The sequence below is a fragment of the Manihot esculenta genome, chromosome 9 (genome assembly GCF_001659605.2).
Source record: "Manihot esculenta cultivar AM560-2 chromosome 9, M.esculenta_v8, whole genome shotgun sequence".
Taxonomy (NCBI): domain Eukaryota; kingdom Viridiplantae; phylum Streptophyta; class Magnoliopsida; order Malpighiales; family Euphorbiaceae; genus Manihot; species Manihot esculenta.
In genome coordinates this window covers 13,643,190-13,659,381 of record NC_035169.2, presented here as the reverse complement: position 1 = coordinate 13,659,381, position 16,192 = coordinate 13,643,190, and the positions used below count along the sequence as shown (strand labels likewise).

The 16,192-nt window shown below is 44.3% G+C and overlaps 1 protein-coding gene across 1 annotated transcript; it reads right to left on the bottom strand.

The window, feature by feature from the left end:
- Positions 1-302: 302 nt before the first annotated feature.
- On the bottom strand, positions 303-11,782 carry LOC122724514 (beta-xylosidase/alpha-L-arabinofuranosidase 2-like). Its single transcript, XM_043959684.1, has 5 exons — positions 11,559-11,782; positions 11,353-11,466; positions 1,343-1,416; positions 1,173-1,270; positions 303-1,049 (listed from the first exon to the last, which is right to left on the bottom strand). Exons 2-5 carry the CDS (start codon positions 11,401-11,403, stop codon positions 1,027-1,029), a joined length of 246 nt encoding a protein of 81 aa, XP_043815619.1. The 5' UTR covers positions 11,404-11,466; positions 11,559-11,782; the 3' UTR covers positions 303-1,026.
- Between the last annotated feature and the right edge of the window lie 4,410 nt (positions 11,783-16,192).

Below are 16,192 nucleotides of genomic sequence, written 5' to 3'. Positions count from 1 at the left end.
TAGTACATATAATTTTAATATTGATAAAATTTAATATTTTTAACATTAATTTTTTTAAAGTTAAAATTAAATAATGGTAATCTAATAAAAAATATATTATTAATAAAATAAAAATTTATAATTTAAATAAAAAAATAACATTTAAGAGGTAAAATTTACTATTTTAGAAGTTATATAATTTATTACTTTTTAATAAGGAGTCTTTTCATTCATTCTAATACTTTCCGATAGTATTTACATACACTGATAAAAAGAATTAAAAAGAATTTTTTTTAATGTGAAAATTTATCAAAGTATGAATCGATCAATCAAATATGGAACGTCGATATTCGTTATTGAACAATAAATAAATATAAGAATTTAGCGGTCCAAAGAATATCATAGGATAAAAAGAACAAACAAATAAAATCTACACCTTCCAATGAAGTGACAGATTTAAATACCGCTCTTATGGAATCCTGAATGTAGATTTCACTGAGATAAGGAAATCCATCCCCAATTATCTATTAATACCCATTGGACCCCTTCTCTTTTCCACCCACCACTTCCAATAGCAAGGCGGTGAAGCTCTTCTCCTTTGCCCCTAAGCTCATGGGCAATGGCCATGTCCATTCTCCAGTGAGCTTCCGTCTTACTTGTCTAGTGAGTTCCCAGGTGACTATGAATGGGATACTGTTGGTCTCTGTGCTGACTCAGAAACTTTTGTAAAAAACCGTGAGCCTGAAGTGATTCACTGCAGATGGACTATGCTTGGAGCTCTTGGATGAATAAACAGTTTCTCTAGTATGAAATCTGTAGGTTCTGCCTGGATAGCCCGTCAAAGGATCTGCTCTCATGTTCATGTTTGTCATTGGTACTTATGATAGTGGATACCATGTTTTGGACCAAGATTTCCATAGATTTGCTTGGTAGGATCACCATAAAAAAAAACCAAGTCTCATCATAGTAGCAAAATTATTTGAGACAGCCTTGTCAATATTCGACTCATCATAGTGGGACCAAGACTTCAGTGTGCTGGCCTAAGAATCACCAGCAATTGAGATCCAGACCTATCAAATTAAAAAAAAAATTGCAATTTCATTATAAATACTAAGCCTCTTTTAAGGAAAAAATGCAATTAACAAGCAACCTGATAATCAACTTTAATGAGTAATTAGCATTTCAAGCATTACCTGCCAATATTGCTGTAGCTGCAGCTTCTTCTGGTGTTTTGGTATAGTGTTGTCCATTGAAGAACTCATATACTGAATCACAGTCAGAAACTATGTATCTGCAAAAACCGAGCCGAATTCAAACCAGATGATCAACTATGAAACTCAAAATTCGGAGAATGAATATATACCCATTCAATTTCCATTCGCCTCGAATGACCCCATAAAGAAGATTTGGATCAGCACATGTTGGCTTACCATTGACCTGATTGTAGGAACACATTACACTGGCAATATTACTGTAACGACCCCAAAAAGGACCGTCACCGGCGCTAGGATTCAGGTCGGCTTAAGGCCGCCAGAACCCGTAGTAAGCCTGCTATACTCTCTGTGCACCTGTAAACCTCATACATGATCATACATTTTATGTGAAAATAAAACTCTTTTCTGAACCGAGGCTTAACCTGTGCATGCACTATCTTTGTACTCTGTACTCATGTACTCTGTACTCTGTATCCCTGACTAGAGCTTGCTCTAGATGGGTTAACTCATACCTGTTAAGCCTGGTTTCCACATACAGGAAAACATATATACATATACCGATCATGTACAAAACATATACATCACTAGGTCTAGGTCAAGCAACAACTATTACATCTCTTTAATATTACATGTCCACTCTAGGCTATTACAGATCTCTTCTCTTTTTCCTGTACTCGGCTGGACTGTCCTTTCCTGTACACTGTACACTGAATACTGAACCTGCAAAACTGGGGTTAAGGGAGTGGGATGAGCTCTATAGCCCAGTGAGTAGAACAGTAAAACATCTCAGTAAAATATGATCTCATGGAATGCACCATATCACAGACAAGCCACATCAAGAGTAAACCTGTCACCACATAGTCCCAGTAACTCTGTGCCAGGGCGTAGAATCGAGCACCTGGTCTTCCTGTCATATATGTATATGTGTATATAACACCTGTGAACTTACCATTGCCAGGGCGTAGTCAAAGGCTCCTGGACTTTGCTATACCTGCCAGGGCGTAGTCAAAGGCTCCTGGTCTTTGCTATACGTGCCAGGGCGTAGTCAAAGGCTCCTGGACTTCCTGTCTGTGACTATTGGATCATTCAGCATTTACTCACATCAACAAATAACAATGCAATGCAACATATTCGTGGATACTAATGCAATCATCCTATGACATAATCATGATGCATGAGATATGCTAAAAGCAGTTTGTGGTTCAATTAAAAGTTATAAGTTTAGTTCCACTCACCTCTGGCTAACTGGACTGACTGACTCTGCAGGTTCTGAATCTCTGGAGCAGTACTCACTGCTGCTCTCTCTGGTTCCTCTGGTCTGTATAAGCACATAAAGACTCAAATGAGGGACCAAACAAGCTTATGACCAACTCACTTAAACTCCCCAAGAATCCCCTTACACTCACTCTAATAGTCATGCAAAACAAGCAAAAGAAAGCTGGACAGAACACTTTCGGCGGCAGGTTCGGCGGCCGAATGTCCTTTCCAGAGACGAAACTCAAGCACCTTCGGCGGCCGAATCTCTATGTTCGGCGGCCGAACCCTTTCGGGGGCAAGTTTCGGAGGCCACAAGGCACTCCAGAGACGAAAGTCTCTCACCTTCGGCGGCACTTTCGGCGGCCGAATCCCCCAAACAGAGCCGAACATGCAAAACACTCGGGGGCAAGCTGTGGCAGCCTAAGCCTCCATGCAAGAGGTTCGGCGGCCGAATGAACCTTCGGCTGCCGAACCTGAGTTCATCCAGAACTCAGTTTTAATGGCAAACCATCTCCTCCTTCCCTTCAACTTCTCAAACCATGCAAACTTCACCTCCTCAACATACATATACTCATGTATATGATCACAGGGGTCCAAAACTAGCTAATAACCCCAAACAATAAATCAAACATAACACATAAACATGTAGCCATGCATAACTCATCAAAACTATCATTAATACCCTAAGCATGCATCTCCTTCCCTTATCCCCATAAACTCAGAAACATATATACATGTTCAAGTGCATCACTTACCTCCTGTAGCAAGAAGCTAAACACTCTGAACAAGGAAAAACGAATCACCTCTTCTCACACTCTCAAACTCTCTCAAAAACGTAACTTTAGTTTCTCTCAACTCTCAACACTTTTGCAAGCACCTCAAGCTTCTGTATGATCACCCAAAACATGTACAGGTGAGTCATAGAGACGTGGCCATTCCATGGCAAGAATCTGAGGCCAACACTTGTCAAAAACCATGACTCAGCTCACCAGCCAGCTCATCGTCGGCTGCTCAATCACATGCAAGACCATGCAATCGTTCGGGGGCCGAACTCACCTTCGGAAGCCGAACACCTTCGGCGGCCGAACTTACTTTCGGCGGCCGAACTTGGCTCAACTGCCTTAGGTCATTTCAACTCAAAACTCACTTCCCTTAATCTTTAAAACATTCAAACACATCATAACCCTTAATAACACACAACTCCTACCCTTAGATAGAATCCCAACACCCCGGATTCCATCAGACAATAGGAATTCCGGTGCCGGGCTCTAGCCAGGTATTACATTCTCCCCTCCTTAAGAACATTCGTCCTCGGATGTTCCTAAAACATACAAAAAAACAAAACACAAGGAGGAAACTAACCTCAAAACAGATATGGATACTGCTGGAGCATAGACTCCCGCGTCTCCCACGTGCACTCTTCTAGGTTATGGTGGTTCCATAGGACTTTCACCATCGGAATCTCCTTGTTCCTTAGCTGTCTGATCTGCGTGTCTAAAATCCGCACTGGTTGCTCTATATAGGTGAGATCTGTATGAATCTCCACTTCAGGCTCACTCAAAACCTGATTCGGATCTGACACAAACTGTCGTAGCATAGAAACATGAAATACCGGGTGAATCCTCTCCATAGAAACAGGTAAATCCAGCTTATACGACACATTTCCGATCCTCTGCAACACCTCAAAGGGTCCAATGTACCGTGGAGCTAATTTACCTTTCTTTCCAAAACGAACTACTCCTTTCATTGGAGACACTTTCAGCAACACCCAATTACCTTCTTGAAACTCTAATTGCTTTCTGCGAACGTCTGCATAACTTTTCTGTCTACTCTGAGCTGTTCTGATTCTCTCTCATTCTACTAGTAATGTCTACTAATTCTGGCCCTGCAAGAGTTTTCTCTCCTACCTCTTCCCAGCAAACAGGGGATCTGCATTTCCTCCCATACAACGCTTCATAAGGAGCCATCCCAATGCTAGCATGATGACTGTTATTGTAGGCAAACTCCACCAAAGGTAGATGCTGCCTCCAAGAACCGCCAAAGTCTAACACACATAGGCGAAGCATATCCTCTATGGTCTGGATGGTCCTTTCTGACTGTCCATCAGTCTGTGGGTGGAAAGCAGTACTAAAATCTAACCTCGTGCCCATCGCACTCTGCAGACTCCGCCAAAAGCGGGATGTAAACTGTGGTCCTCTGTCTGAAACTATAGACACTGGGACTCCATGTAATCTCACTATTTCATCCAGATAGACCTGTGCCAACTTATCCACAGAATAGTTACTCCGTACTGGAAGAAAATGAGCAGATTTCGTGAGTCTGTCCACAATCACCCATATCGAGTCTATCCTGTTGGACGCTACTGGTAAACCCACTACAAAATCCATGGCTATGTTCTCCCATTTCCATTCTGGAATCGGTAATGGGTTAAGCATTCCTGCTGGTTTCTGATGCTCTAATTTCACCCTCTGACAAACCTCACAGGCTGTCACGAACTGCGCCACTTCTTTCTTCATGTCTGGCCACCAATAGATCCTTTTCAGATCCTGATACATCTTGGTAGCTCCTGGGTGAACACTATACTTTGCATTATGAGCTTCCCTCATAATGTCTTCTTTCACACTGCCCCTATCTGGTACACAAAGTCGACTTCCATAGCGAAGGATCCCTTTACTATCAAATCTGAACTCTGCATTGTTGCCTGACTGAACAGTCCTGGCAATTTTCATCAACTCAGGGTCCTCATGCTGTCTCTGAGCTATCTGCTCCAGAAACACAGGTGTCACTCTCATCTGTGCTATCAACGCACCTGTACCAGACAACTCTAACTGTAATCCCTCGTCAAAGAGCTTATAAAGCTCCATCACAACTGGTCTCCGCTCTGCTGCTATATGGGATAAACTGCCTAGTGACTTCCGGCTTAGGGCGTCTGCGACAACATTCGCCTTACCCGGGTGATACTGGATTTTACAATCATAATCACTGAGCAATTCGACCCACCTTCTCTGCCTCAAATTCAGCTCTCTTTGACTTAAGATGTACTGTAAACTCTTATGATCAGTGAAGATCTCGCATTTAACTCCGTAGAGGTAATGCCGCCACATCTTAAGTGCAAAGATAACTGCTGCCATCTCTAGGTCATGGGTAGGGTAATTCAACTCGTGCTTCTTCAATTGTCTAGAAGCATAAGCTATTACTCTATCACTCTGCATCAATACACAACCCAATCCCACTCGAGATGCATCACAGAATACTGTGAAGTCCTCATTACTCACAGGCAGAGCTAACACTGGTGCTGTGGTTAATCTCCTCTTGAGCTCCTCGAAGCTCTCTTCACACTGGTCTGACCATATAAACTTCTGGTTTTTCTGAGTCAACTTGGTCATAGGAGCTGCTATCTTTGAGAAGTTCTGAACAAACCTCCTGTAGTAACCTGCCAGTCCCAGAAAGCTTTTAATCTCAGTTACTGTTGTGGGTCTGGGCCAGTTAGCTACAGCCTCTATCTTCTTGGGATCTACCTCAATACCCTCTGCTGATACTACATGTCCCAAGAAGGAAATGCTCCGTAACCAAAACTCACACTTCGAGAACTTGGCATATAAACCATGCTCTCGCAGTGTCTGTAAAACAATCCTCAGATGCTGGGCATGCTCCTCTGCATCTCTGGAATACACTAAGATATCATCGATAAACACAATGACAAAGTGATCCAGAAACTCACTGAATATCCTGTTCATGAGATCCATAAATGCTGCAGGGGCGTTAGTCAACCCAAACGGCATCACTAAGAACTCATAATGCCCATATCTGGTCCGGAAAGCTGTCTTAGGCACATCTGCCTCTCTGACTCTCAACTGATGATACCCAGATCTCAGATCTATTTTCGAGAAACAACCTGCTCCAGCTAGCTGGTCAAATAGATCATCAATCCGAGGTAAGGGATACCTATTCTTGATAGTGACCTTGTTCAACTGTCTGTAGTCGATACAAAGTCTAAGGGATCCATCCTTCTTTCTGACAAAAAGCACTGGAGCACCCCAAGGTGAGGTACTAGGGCGGATGAAACCCTTATCTACCAAGTCCTGCAACTGTTCTTTCAATTCTGTTAACTCAGCTGGCGCCATCCTGTAGGGAGGTATAGAGATAGGTCTAGTACCTGGCAATAATTCAATGTCAAATCCTATCTCCCTATCAGGTGGTAGTCCTGGCAAATCGTCTGGGAACACATCGAGAAACTCTCGGACTACTGGCACTGTGGCTGGTTCCCTCACCTGACTGTCTAGCTCTCTCACATGAGCTAGAAACCCCTGACAACCCCTCCTAAGCAAACGACGAGCCTGAAGGGCTGAAATCATACCTCTGGGTGTACCTCTCCTGTCTCCTCTGAAGACACAATCTGACCCATACTGGTCTCTGAGACTCACTAGCTTCTCTCGACAGTCCAACGTAGCACTATATGCAGATAGCCAATCCATCCCTAGAATGACATCAAAATCTGTCAAATCTAGAACCACAAGGTCAGCTGGAAGGCATCTACCCTCAATAAACACTGGACTGAAACGACAGACTGACACTGCCACTGATGGGTCACATCTAGGTCCACTGACCCAGAGAGGATACTCTAACTCAGAACTGATCAAACCCAACCTCTCTATGGCTCTCGAAGCAATAAAGGAATGAGAAGCACCGGGGTCCATCAAAGCATACACATCTGAACACCCAATGATGAGATTACCTGACACCACTGTGTTCGACGTGTTAGCCTCCTCCTGTGTCACTGTGAAAATCCGTGCCGGGGCTACCGGATTTCCACCTCGGGAACCTGCTGCTGAAGTAGAGGCTACCCCTCTCCCTCTACCTCTGCCACTACTCTGAGGCATGACTGGAGCTACTGGCCGTACAACTGGCTGTACCACACTGCCTGAACTCATCTGCTGGGATGGTGCAAAAGTCATCTGCGGACAATCCCGAGCAATATGCCCTTCCTGTCCACATCGAAAACAAGCTGTAGATCCCAACTGACAAACTCCGCCATGTGGTTTTCCGCATCGTCTGCAGACTGGAGCTGTGCCAGAGCTTGAGCCACTACCTATTCCCAGACCTGACTTGACTTTATTCCAGAACCCTTTCCTTGTTCCTCTCGCTCTATCCCATCTTTTACTGCCTGTAGAACCTGAACTGGGGGCTTTAGAACCCGAAGCTTGTGCCCTAGATTGTTTCTGAATATTGGCATTAGCTTCCATTTTCCTGGCTGCATCTATAATAGAGTGAAAACTCTCCTTTTCTGCTGGAAGAATCAACGAAGAATACCTGGGATGCAATCTCATAGTATATCTCCTTGCCTTCTTCTGGTCAGTATCATAGGCTTGACCCACATACTGAAGCAGATCCAGGAACTTATCTGTGAATTCATCAACACTCATCTCGTCTGTCTGTCTTAACTGTTCAAATTCAATTATCTTCATCTCCCTTGAACTGTCAGGAAAAGCCCACCCTGCAAACTCATTGGCGAACTCTCCCCATGACATACTGTCCATTCTAGGCTCCACATAATTCTTAAACCATTCTCTGGCCTTCCTGCACTTTAATGTGAAACCTGCCATCTCAATGGCTCTCCTATCATCTGCTCCCAATTCACTGGTGATCATCCTAACTGCTCTGAGGTAATCAAATGGATCATCTCCCGTATTGTATTTCGGAGCATCCAATTTTAAGTACTCCGTCATTTGAACTTTACCTCCAGATGAGCTAGGTTCATGCCCGTCAACAACAGGGACTACTGGTTCTGGTGGTGGTACTGGTTCATTTGGTTCATTTGGCTCTAGGTGTGCTGCACTTGGATGTATAGGGGAAGATGGATACATAGGATATGGTGGATATGATGGGTAATAGTGAGGATATGGCATATATGGCATGTATGTAGGATATGGGTCAAAACGAGAGTATTCCGACATACCCTCCATCGGATACTCTGGCTCCTGAAACAAGGATGGATAACCATAACCTGAGGCCTGAACACCTCCCTCGGAATCGCCCATACCTTCATCCATAGACGGATCAGTCTCCATAGCCTCTCTCTCTTCCTCTGATCTACCTCCCCTAGCTGTACCTCTTCTGCTCTCGTCTACAGACCTTCTAGGGTCTATTGACATACCTTCCCTGCTAGATCTCTGAGACCTTGCCCTTGGCAATGCAGGAGGACGAGCAGCTAGTCTCTCATTTTCTGGTGGGACTCCAGTCAATCGAGCTGATCGACGAGTTCCTCGCATCTTTACTCTGGAAACACAACATATAACATATCGCTTTAGCACATAGCACATAAATATCACATATCACTCATACACATGCAATACTCATGGCATATCATAGCAGATAGGACTCAAGACCCTATCCTAGTGGACATGATTTCCTATTGTGCTTGACCACTTCTAACCTGTCTGAGCCCAACACTGTCTCTATAGGTCCGATCATGTGAACCTAGGGCTCTGATACCAATCTGTAACGACCCCAAAAAGGACCGTCACCGGCGCTAGGATTCAGGTCGGCTTAAGGCCGCCAGAACCCGTAGTAAGCCTGCTATACTCTCTGTGCACCTGTAAACCTCATACATGATCATACATTTTATGTGAAAATAAAACTCTTTTCTGAACCGAGGCTTAACCTGTGCATGCACTATCTTTGTACTCTGTACTCATGTACTCTGTACTCTGTATCCCTGACTAGAGCTTGCTCTAGATGGGTTAACTCATACCTGTTAAGCCTGGTTTCCACATACAGGAAAACATATATACATATACCGATCATGTACAAAACATATACATCACTAGGTCTAGGTCAAGCAACAACTATTACATCTCTTTAATATTACATGTCCACTCTAGGCTATTACAGATCTCTTCTCTTTTTCCTGTACTCGGCTGGACTGTCCTTTCCTGTACACTGTACACTGAATACTGAACCTGCAAAACTGGGGTTAAGGGAGTGGGATGAGCTCTATAGCCCAGTGAGTAGAACAGTAAAACATCTCAGTAAAATATGATCTCATGGAATGCACCATATCACAGACAAGCCACATCAAGAGTAAACCTGTCACCACATAGTCCCAGTAACTCTGTGCCAGGGCGTAGAATCGAGCACCTGGTCTTCCTGTCATATATGTATATGTGTATATAACACCTGTGAACTTACCATTGCCAGGGCGTAGTCAAAGGCTCCTGGACTTTGCTATACCTGCCAGGGCGTAGTCAAAGGCTCCTGGTCTTTGCTATACGTGCCAGGGCGTAGTCAAAGGCTCCTGGACTTCCTGTCTGTGACTATTGGATCATTCAGCATTTACTCACATCAACAAATAACAATGCAATGCAACATATTCGTGGATACTAATGCAATCATCCTATGACATAATCATGATGCATGAGATATGCTAAAAGCAGTTTGTGGTTCAATTAAAAGTTATAAGTTTAGTTCCACTCACCTCTGGCTAACTGGACTGACTGACTCTGCAGGTTCTGAATCTCTGGAGCAGTACTCACTGCTGCTCTCTCTGGTTCCTCTGGTCTGTATAAGCACATAAAGACTCAAATGAGGGACCAAACAAGCTTATGACCAACTCACTTAAACTCCCCAAGAATCCCCTTACACTCACTCTAATAGTCATGCAAAACAAGCAAAAGAAAGCTGGACAGAACACTTTCGGCGGCAGGTTCGGCGGCCGAATGTCCTTTCCAGAGACGAAACTCAAGCACCTTCGGCGGCCGAATCTCTATGTTCGGCGGCCGAACCCTTTCGGGGGCAAGTTTCGGAGGCCACAAGGCACTCCAGAGACGAAAGTCTCTCACCTTCGGCGGCACTTTCGGCGGCCGAATCCCCCAAACAGAGCCGAACATGCAAAACACTCGGGGGCAAGCTGTGGCAGCCTAAGCCTCCATGCAAGAGGTTCGGCGGCCGAATGAACCTTCGGCTGCCGAACCTGAGTTCATCCAGAACTCAGTTTTAATGGCAAACCATCTCCTCCTTCCCTTCAACTTCTCAAACCATGCAAACTTCACCTCCTCAACATACATATACTCATGTATATGATCACAGGGGTCCAAAACTAGCTAATAACCCCAAACAATAAATCAAACATAACACATAAACATGTAGCCATGCATAACTCATCAAAACTATCATTAATACCCTAAGCATGCATCTCCTTCCCTTATCCCCATAAACTCAGAAACGTATATACATGTTCAAGTGCATCACTTACCTCCTGTAGCAAGAAGCTAAACACTCTGAACAAGGAAAAACGAATCACCTCTTCTCACACTCTCAAACTCTCTCAAAAACGTAACTTTAGTTTCTCTCAACTCTCAACACTTTTGCAAGCACCTCAAGCTTCTGTATGATCACCCAAAACATGTACAGGTGAGTCATAGAGACGTGGCCATTCCATGGCAAGAATCTGAGGCCAACACTTGTCAAAAACCATGACTCAGCTCACCAGCCAGCTCATCGTCGGCTGCTCAATCACATGCAAGACCATGCAATCGTTCGGGGGCCGAACTCACCTTCGGAAGCCGAACACCTTCGGCGGCCGAACTTACTTTCGGCGGCCGAACTTGGCTCAACTGCCTTAGGTCATTTCAACTCAAAACTCACTTCCCTTAATCTTTAAAACATTCAAACACATCATAACCCTTAATAACACACAACTCCTACCCTTAGATAGAATCCCAACACCCCGGATTCCATCAGACAATAGGAATTCCGGTGCCGGGCTCTAGCCAGGTATTACAATTACCATCAAGAACACAACTTCTAAATGGAGGTTGAAATGTATCTTCCATGTCTTGCTTTGTTACATGAATTATCACAATTCAAAAGCACACAAAAGAAAAATAATAAATGGACTTCTAACCAGGGGCCTCTTGGCCTCTTCCCCATCTGGGATCACAAAAAATGTTAACATTTGGCGACCAAAACGTCAAGCCTGTCAATCCTACGTTCTGCATGGCCCTGCCTTCAGTAGAAACTGCCTTGCAAAAAACAATTTCATCAAATGAATTGGAATCCGTTCACTAACTTTTAAACATCAAATGAGGAAATGGTACAGTGATTGTATACCTTTCCAATGGCTTGGAAAAGGGAAACGTTGAAGGAAGCAGCAGTTAAAATGACCTGACGAAAGCCTTGTAGCTGCAGGTAGGACATTGGAGAAATTTGTACCACGACCCACATAAGAGACCAAGCCTCAGACCACCAGTTATAGTTGGGTATCCCAGTCTACTCACACTTGCAGAAATTTGTACCATGACCCACATGAGAAAAAAAGGAGAGTTTTTATGTTTGAACTTCAGATTATATTGGGCTATGATGATATGTAAATTGTTGTGATTTAATTCAAAGCATAATGTAATTTTTGCATGCTAAAAGTGCATCTTCTATGCAACTGTCTTGTAAAAGAACTGTCATCTTCTACTCTGAAAGGATAAATTTCCCACAGAAAATTCCATGAAAATGAAACAATTACAGGTAGTTGAAATCAAATCGTCGCTACAGTTCTCAGGATTGTTCCTGTAATGGTTAAATGCATGTTCTAAAGCACCATTCGATCCCTGCTCGGGGAAACATTTTTATCCATCAGAATAACAGTCAAGAATAGCATGTTAAATACAAATTTGACAAAATCGCAAAATTGAGGAACATTTTGAACCATCAGAACAGTCGAGATTATAATTGTAGTTGTATTGTAGATCATGCAGCCTGCAGGCTCATCTTTTGATTGACCGGTGATACTAGTAAGTTCTATTAGCTCAAAGCTTAGGCAACCTAATTAAGATAAAAATCAAGTAACCAGCTCTAGTCAATTGCCTGCTCATCAGGATTCAAGAATGTATATCCATTTCAAAACTGAAGAGGAATTGTCTCATCATCAACATCAAAGACACTAGGGGAGAGAAAAAATAATGAGTTGATGAATCATGATGTAATACCCGGCTAGACTCCGGTATCGGAATTCCTACCGTCGGAGACCTCTAGAAGGGTAAAACCATATTTTCATGAAATGTTTTAATATTTTTGATGATTTTAAGTAAAGAGGAAATGAGTTTTTGAATAGAAACAACCTTGGAGGAAAAGCTCAGGTTCGACCGCCGAAACTCAAAGTTCGGCCGCCGAACATGCATGCTTTTCGGGTGAGCCTTAGGCCCCCGAAGGCATAAGTGAGGGGAGCCCAGGTTCGGCCACCGAACCTCAAGTTCGGCCGCCGAACATGGCATGCATGCGGAGGCACATTCGGCCCCCGAACGTGGCCTGGACAGCCACTATAAAAGGGTCCCTTAGCCGAAAACGGGCGAGCTTTTTCCCCATTTTCGGCCAAGGTGAGCTCTCCGCCATCCCTCACCGATCTTTGATGTTTTTCCTCTAGATCTTTCAAGTTTTTCATTTGTTTTAACTTTGTTTTGAAGATTTGAGCTTTTGAGCAAAGTTTTGGAGCTTGGAGGTTCAAGAACCCAATCTCTCCCACCTCCGAGTTTTAGGTCGTCTCTCTCTCGATCTTCAAGAGGTAAGAGCCGATCTTAAGCTCATTGTATTTTTTAAGTAAGTTTTATGAAGTTCATGGGGTAGAAAATGCATGAGTAAGCTTATGTTGAGTTTATGGGTTTTTGATGAGTTTTTGAGCAATGTGGCTTGTAATGTGTGTTTGATGTGTTGTAGTTGGGGTTTAAGGTAGTTTGAGACCCCTAGGAGCTTGTATGCATGTTTTGGTTGAGCTAAATGCATGATGGTTTGAGTTTGGAGGCATTTGTGCATGTTTGAACCAAGTTTATCCTTGATATGATTAGTTGTGATGTGATGCATTCCATGATAGCATGTGTTTTAAATGCTTTATGATTCTGCTCACTGGGCTCTAGTAGCTCACCCCTCTCCCAAATTCCCCAGGTTTGCAGGTACGAGTTAGACAGAGAAGTCAAGAAGAGTAATGAAGTCTTATGTATGTAATAGTTAGAATGTGGACATGACAGATTGCTTAATGATGTATAGATATGTAATGTAACGATATTAAGATTAGAAGTGTGCTTGACCATAGTATATTGTAATCCCTTTTTGATACATGATCTTAATGTTTATTGATGACTATGTTTAGCCAACTCAACACTTGTTATGCCACCCATTGGGGGCATTGATGAGATCCCATAGAGGGGTCTAATTTATGATTATGGCTATGTTCAGTGCATGCACAGGTTGAGTTTGGTGTATGATAGAATGTATGAAAGAAAAGTTTTAAATTTTTTTGTATGATTGTTGATCATGTATGGGATTAAACAGGTTTACAGGTTACATGTCAGGCTTGCTACGGGTCCCGGCGGCCTTAAGCCGATCTGGATCCTAGCACCAGTAGCGGTCCGATTTTCGGGTCGTTACAGAATGGTATCAGAGCCCTAGGTTCATATGGTCGGACCTAGAGTGTTGGGCTCATAGATGTTATAGAAGGTCAAGCACAATAGGAAGATCATGTCCACTAGGATAGGATGTGGAGTCCTGTCTCGTTTGATGATGTGAAATGCCATGATTATATGCATGTGCATTAATGATATGCTATGATGTGTGATGCGGGTTCATGTGTGCCCACATGAACCATATGATGCTAATGTTTATGTGATGTGTACTGTTTTTCAGAAAACAGGATGAGAGGAACTCGTCAATCAGCAAGATTGACTGGAGTACCACCTGAGGATGAGGGCACGAATGCCCGTCCTCCAGCATTGCCTAGGGCAATGTCTAGTAGGTCTAACAGAGAAAGAGCAGTAAGAGACCCTAGAAGGTCTTTGGATCTGGGTAGAAGCAGATCAGTCAGAGGAAAAGTTCAGGGAGGAGCGTCAGAGGATATGGGGGAGGATATGGGGGATGATATGGATGTAGAGCAGAGGAGGGATGGCAGTTTGGGAGTTAGCATGTCAGAAGAGGGAATGGGAGAATCCCAAGGAGGCACTCAGGCCTCGAGATTTGTTCAGCCACCTTACTACCCACCCTTCTCACAAAACCCTGGGTATTCGATGGGAGGCACATCGGACTACCACAGCTTTAGCCCTTATCCCACACAGATGCCATACCCACCTTATTATCCACCATATTCACAATACCCAATGTATCCACCCCCACCTTACTATCCAAATCCAGCAAACCCTACCCCAGGGGATGCTGCACCTCCTCCTCCTCCAGCAGAACCAGCAGCCCCAGCTACCCAACCTCCTAGACCTAGCTTAGCCAGTGGGAGCAAGGTCAAGATGACCGACTACATGAAGTTGGGTGCTCCCCAGTATGAAAAAGGGGATGACCCGTTTGTGTATCTTGAGAGGGTCAAGGTGATCACAGATGAGATTGGGGCTGATGATAGTAAAGCCATTCAGATGGCTGGGTTCACACTTAAGTGCAAGAAGGCACGAGAGTGGTTCAAGAATTATGTGAACCCGAAAGTGGATAGCATGTCTTGGGAGGAGTTTGCAAACGAGTTTGCAGGATGGGCTTTCCCAGATAGTTCAAGGGAGCTGAAGATGATAGAGTTTGAGCAGTTGAGGCAGACTGATGAGATGCGTGTAGAGGAGTTCACAGACAGATTTTTGGAGCTGTTGCCATTTGCAGGGCAAAACCTTGACTCAGACCAGAAAAGGTCAAGGAGGTATATCATGAAACTCCACTCCAGATATTCCTCCTTGATCCAGTCAGCAGATAGGGAGAGCTTCCATGCCATAGTGGATATGGCCCAAAAAATGGAGGCCAGTGCCATCGTTCAGGGGCATATGTCTCGAGAATGTCCAAGAGCAGCCCCGATGGCACAGTCCCAGCAGACAGTTTCAGGTAGTGTAGTGCAGCCAACAGCTCCAGCCATGACTCAGGCCAGTGGCAGAGGCAGAGGGAGAGGGGCAGCCTCTTCTTCAGCGGGTTTCAGAGGTGAAGGTCCATCAGCTCCAGCACGGATCTTCACAATGACACAGCAGGAGGCAGATGCATCTAACACCGTGGTGGCAGGTAACTTAGTCATTGGTTGTTCAGATGTGTATGCCTTGATGGACCTGGGCGCATCTCACTCTTTTATTGCACCGAGAGCCGTCCAGAGGTTAGGGTTGATGATCTCTGAGTTAGAGTGTCCTCTCTGGGTCAGTGGACCCAAGTGTGATTCATCAGTGGCAGAGTCAGTCTGCCAGTGTAGTCCTATGTTTGTTGAGGGAAGATGCTTGTCCGCCGACCTTGTGGTTCTAGACTTGACAGATTTTGACGTCATTCTAGGGATGGACTGGTTATCTACCCATGGTGCTACCTTGGACTGCAGGGACAAGGTAGTCAGGTTCAGAGGTCAGGATGGGTCAGAGGTAGTCTTCAGAGGAGACAGGAGGGGTACACCTAGAGGTCTGATATCAGCTCTTCAGGCTCGTAGGTTGCTTAGGAAGGGATGTCAGGGGTATTTGGCTCATATGAGAGAGCTTAGCAGTCAGGCTAGAGAGCCCGCCTCGGTGCCAGTGGTTAGAGAGTTTCTAGACGTCTTCCCAGACGAGTTGCCAGGTTTACCACCTGCTAGGGAGATAGAGTTCGAGATAGAATTGATGCCTGGAACCCGACCGATCTCTATCCCTCTCTACAGGATGGCTCCAGTGGAGTTGAAAGAATTGAAAGAACAGTTGCAAGAGCTGGTAGACAAGGGCTTCATCCGACCGAGTACCTCACCCTGGGGTGCTCCAGTCTTGTTTGTCAGAAAGAAG